General features: G+C 48.4%; 1 protein-coding gene across 1 annotated transcript; it reads left to right on the forward strand.

The window, feature by feature from the left end:
* Positions 1-1702: 1702 nt before the first annotated feature.
* On the forward strand, positions 1703-3529 carry LOC136489725 (uncharacterized). Its single transcript, XM_066486286.1, has 3 exons — positions 1703-1753; positions 1871-2254; positions 3278-3529. The coding sequence occupies exons 1-3, from the start codon at positions 1703-1705 to the stop codon at positions 3527-3529; spliced, it is 687 nt and encodes a 228-aa protein (XP_066342383.1).
* The last annotated feature ends 1433 nt before the right edge of the window (positions 3530-4962 follow it).

Here is a 4962-nt window from a genome sequence, read left to right on the forward strand (position 1 = left end):
CTGCTCGTCGCTAGACTCTGCTATTCCGGCCATGGCGCTCCACACCGTGAGCGCGTAGGCCAAGGCCATCTTCGGTCTCTGGATACACAAGCACAACATCCACGACCACACCATAGACCCCTCCTAGCCCCATGGACGCTGTAGCCGAGCACACGCACGCCGCGCTCATGACGCCGCCGCCATGGCGCAGCCACCACCGGCGCACCCGACCACCTCGCTAGACTGGAATGTAGCCGTAGAGCATCACCGTGATGACTGAAAGATAGCCGCGTAGACCAAGTCGATGATAGTTAGCCGCAGCCCCCCCTTGGCCATGAGCACCAGACCACGTGCCGAGACCACTAAGACTCCATCTCGCTCACCGAGACCACTGAGACTCTGTCTCGCTCGCCGAGGCCACATGCCGAGACCACCATGACTCTGTCTCGCTCGCCGAGACCACATGCCGAGACCACTAAGACTCCGTCTCGCTCGCCGAGGCCACATGCCAAGACCACCATGACTCTGTCTCGCTCGCCGAGACCACATGCCGAGACCACTGAGACTCCATCTTGCTCGCTGAGACCACATGCCGAGACCACCATGACACCGTCTCGCTCACCGAGACCACATGCCGAGACCACTGAGACTCCATCTCGCTCACCGAGGCCACATGCCGAGACCACCGTAACTCCGCCTCGCTCGCCGAGACCACATGCTGAGACCACTGAGACTCCGTCTCGCTCGTCGAGGCCACATGTCGAGACCACCATGACTCCATCTCGCTCACCAAGACCACATGCCGAGACCACTGAGACTCTGTCTCGCTCGCCGAGACCACATGCCGAGACCACATGAGTCATGTCAGTAGCTTCCATGAGTTGTACCCCATGATGTACCCCTTATGAGATGTATTATGAGACTTTATGCATAGTACGATTCTCGCGCGTCTTCAAGTGTAGCCACTGGAGATGATGCTATGTAATAAAACCCATGTAATGAATGTTTTGGATCTTATTGCATCTTATGGATCTTATTGCTTCTTTATGATGAGTGTTGGATAGTATAAATGATTTTCTTTAAATCATCAAAATCAAGTAATCATATTGAATTATAAGCACATATGGCACAAGCACTAAAATTTATATGATCCATGTTGCAGATGCCGAACCGCCGTTCTAATTGCCTAATGAACCGTGGACGTGCGGCCATCCCTGAACCAGCCGAACCAAATGGGGAATGTGGTGGCAACAACCGTGGCTGTGGCCGTGGCCGTGGACGTGGAGGGATACCCTTCCACCTAGAGAATACCCCGCCACCTGAGGAGAACATTCCACCACCACCACCACCAAACTTGGCAGAAGTGATGGCACAACAGACCCAACTTCTTGTAGCTCTTGTTGAAGGAGCAAACCGTCGCCAGGGAGGTCAGTAGAATGACTTCCAAAGGAAGCTTGAAGGATTTCTAAAGCTAAGGTCACCTACCTATGATGGCACTGACCCTAACCCGCTCGTAGCCGATGACTGGCTCAAGGAGATGGAAAAGAAGCTTGACCTCACCACTTTCATCAATGATGAGTGTGTTGGAGCTGCCACACACCAGCTCATAGGTGCAGCACGTGCCTGGTGGGACAGTTTCAGTGATTCCCATGAGGACCCTACCAACATCTCGTGGGACGAGTTCGCTGAAGCATACACTGAGTACTACATTCCCAAGGGTATCATGGAGGCCAAAGCCGAGGAGTTCCGCAACATCAAGATGGGGAAGGACACGGTGACTGAGTACACTACTCGTTTCACCAACCTTCTATGCTATGCACCTTCCTACGTTGTGAACTCTGAGAAGGAGAAGCTGTACTATTACCGCAAAGGACTTAACCCGCACATCAAGCTGAAGTTTGGCGGTATTGAGAGCAACACGCTGCATGCTCTCGTGGATCGCTGCATCCAGATTGAGAAGGACCATGCTGAAGCTGGAGAAGAGTACAGGGAGAGGAAGCGTAAGCCTGAGGAGTCTTTCCGTGGATGTGAACGCAAGAGGTTCCACAGAGATGCACCATCTAGGGAACGCTCTCGCCACTACAGGGATGACAACCCTAGATCGAGTAAGGGTAGTGGAGGCTACACCACCAAATACTCCTGCCCTGCTCAGGATCGTTACACCTGGGACCATTATGCTAAGGACCGCAACACTCAGGACCGTTCCAACCATCACCGCTCAGCAAACGAACGCCCAGCACAAAACCACTTTGCACCAAGCACTGGAAACTGGAAGGCACCCGCGCAAACCCCTATAGGCGGTGCGCCTTTCACCTGCTTCGCTTGTGGCCATCCAGGTCACAAAGCCGCTGAGTGCCCTCAGAACTCAGCTGCTCAGAAGTCTCAGTTCAAGGGATCTGTTACTCGTGGATGTCTCAACCATCTGGACGCCGAGGAAGCACAGACTGCCCCTAACATGGTGTATGGTATGTTTTTAGTTAATGGTAATACTGCATCAGTTCTATTTGACTCTAGAGCAACTTATTCATACATATCATCCAAGTTTGCACGAGAACATGACCTGCCTGTAAACCCACGTGGAAAACCTATCATCACCAGCTCACCCTTAGGAGACCTAAAGTGCACCCACATATGTAAGGGAGTGAGTCTTACCATTGAGGGTCTTATCTTTGAAGCCGACCTAACCCTGTTACCTTCCACTAACCTAGATGTCATCTTAGGAATGGATTTGCTAACCATTCACCGAGGTATCATATCATGTTCACCTAGATATGTCCAAGTGACCCACCCATCAGGCCAAGTCTTTAGATGCGAACCCCAATCCGGAAAGTCTACCTCTATCCTATGTGCCCTTAAAGCAAATTCAGAATCACAAAAAGAGGAGAAGATAGTTCATGATGTGCCTGTGATCAGAGACTATCCTGATGTATTCCCTGAAGAATTACCGGGTATGCCACCAGACCATGATGTAGAGTTCATCATTGATCTTTTGCCGAGAACAGGACCCATTGCCAAACGACCTTATTGCATGTCAGTTGACGAACTAGCCGAGCTCAAGAAACAACTTGATGAGCTCATCTCGAAGGGATATATCAGACCCAATGCTTCACCCTGGGGATCCCCTGTTCTGTTTGTTAAGAAGAAAGATGGCTCAATGAGAATGTGCATTGATTACCGGAACTTGAACGCAATTACCATCAAGAACAAGTACCCCCTTCCAAGGATTGATGATTTGCTTGATCAGCTTAGAGGTGCCAAGTATTTTTCCAAGATTGATCTCAGATCTGGCTATCATCAGATGAAGATTCGAGAGGGTGACATCTCGAAGACAGCTTTCGTGACTAGGTACGGGCAGTCTGAGTTCACTGTGGTGTCCTTTGGACTCACGAATGCTCCCGCATACTTCATGAACATGATGAATAAGGTTTTCATGGATGAACTGGATAGGTTCGTGGTAGTATTCATTGATGACATTCTTGTCTACTCATCCACTGCTAAAGAACATGAACATCATCTAAGAACTGTACTTGAGAAACTAGCCCAACATTAGCTCTATGCAAAGTTCAGCAAATGTGAGTTTTGGCTACAGGAAGTTGCCTTCCTAGGCCATGTATTGTTAGCTGAAGGTGTAGCTATTGACCCAGCCAAGATTGAAGCTGTAAAAGAATGGGATCAACCCTGTAATGTGACAGAAATCAGGAGTTTCTTGGGATTGGCTGGATATTATCGCCGATTCATCGAGAACTTTTCTAAGATAGCCCATCCAATGACCAACCTTCTGAAGAAGACTAAGGAGTTTGAATGGACGCCCAAGTGCGAGCAAAGCTTCCAGGAATTGAAATTGAAGCTTACCACAACTCCTGTGCTAGCATTGCTTGATATCAGCAAAGATTTCGTGGTCTATTGTGATGCATCCCGTCAAGGACTTGGCTGTGTATTGATGCAAGATGGAAAAGTGATAGTTTATGCTTCTCGACAGTTGAAAGAACATGAGAACCATTACCCTACTCATGATCTTGAGTTAGCAGCAGCTGTGTAGGCCTTGAAGATCTAGAGGCACTATTTGATAGGCAACAAGTGTGATATCTACACCGATCACAAGAGCTTGAAGTACTTTTTCACTCAAGAAGATCTGAATATGAGGCAACGCCGATGGCTAGAATTAATCAAGGACTATGACCTGGAAATTCATTATCATCTAGGTAAAGCTAACGTAGTTGCAGATGCTCTCAGTCGCAAGAGTTACTGTCACGCTTTGATCACAAAATCCGTACCACCTGAGCTCAAGGAAGAGATGGATGATTTCCAACTTGAGATACTACCGCATGGCTTGTTGAATGAGCTCCGCATACAGTATGATCTCACAGATCGCATCCGTCAAGCTCAAAAGGATTGTGAGGGGATCGAATATCTTCGTGGTCTAATGAAACTAGGCTACAAGACCAACCACCATGAAGATGAGTAAGGAACCATCTGGTTTAAGGACAGAATCTGTGTACCTTCTGATCCAGCACTACAAGAAGAAATTCTGTCAGAAGCTCATGATTCTAAGTACTGTATTCACCCTGGAGGTTCAAAGATGTATCAAGACTTGAAGAAACATTTTTGGTGGAAAGGTATGAAGATGGACATTGCAGGACATGTGGCACCTGTAATAGAGTCAAGGCAGAACATCAAAGGCCTGCAGGATTGTTGAAGCCTCTTGATGTTCCTGAGTGGAAATGGGAGAGCATATCCATGGATTTCATAGTTGGATTACCCCGTTCACAGAAAGGCAATGATTCCATTTGGGTGATTGTTGACCACTTGACCAAAGTTGCTCACTTTGTACCCGTTAAGACCAAAACTGATGCCAAAAAGTTAGCGGATCTATATGTTGAGCATATCCTCAGATTGCATGGAGCTCCCTCTAGTATTGTATCTGATCGTGGCCCTCAGTTCGTGTCCCGATTTTGGGAAGCTCTGCACAAGTCTATTGGAACC

The sequence above is a fragment of the Miscanthus floridulus genome, chromosome 10, assembly GCF_019320115.1.
Source record: "Miscanthus floridulus cultivar M001 chromosome 10, ASM1932011v1, whole genome shotgun sequence".
Taxonomy (NCBI): Eukaryota; Viridiplantae; Streptophyta; class Magnoliopsida; order Poales; family Poaceae; genus Miscanthus; species Miscanthus floridulus.

Coding starts and splice junctions, on each gene's coding strand:
- LOC136489725 (XM_066486286.1), top strand. CDS start 1,703: ATGGAGGCCAAAGCCGAGGAGTTCCGCAACATCAAGATGGGGAAGGAC. Junction 1,754..1,870: donor TCAAGATGGGGAAGGACACG/GTGACTGAGTAC, acceptor CCGCACATCAAG/CTGAAGTTTGGCGGTATTGA. Junction 2,255..3,277: donor CAAGCACTGGAAACTGGAAG/GCACCCGCGCAA, acceptor GGCTATCATCAG/ATGAAGATTCGAGAGGGTGA.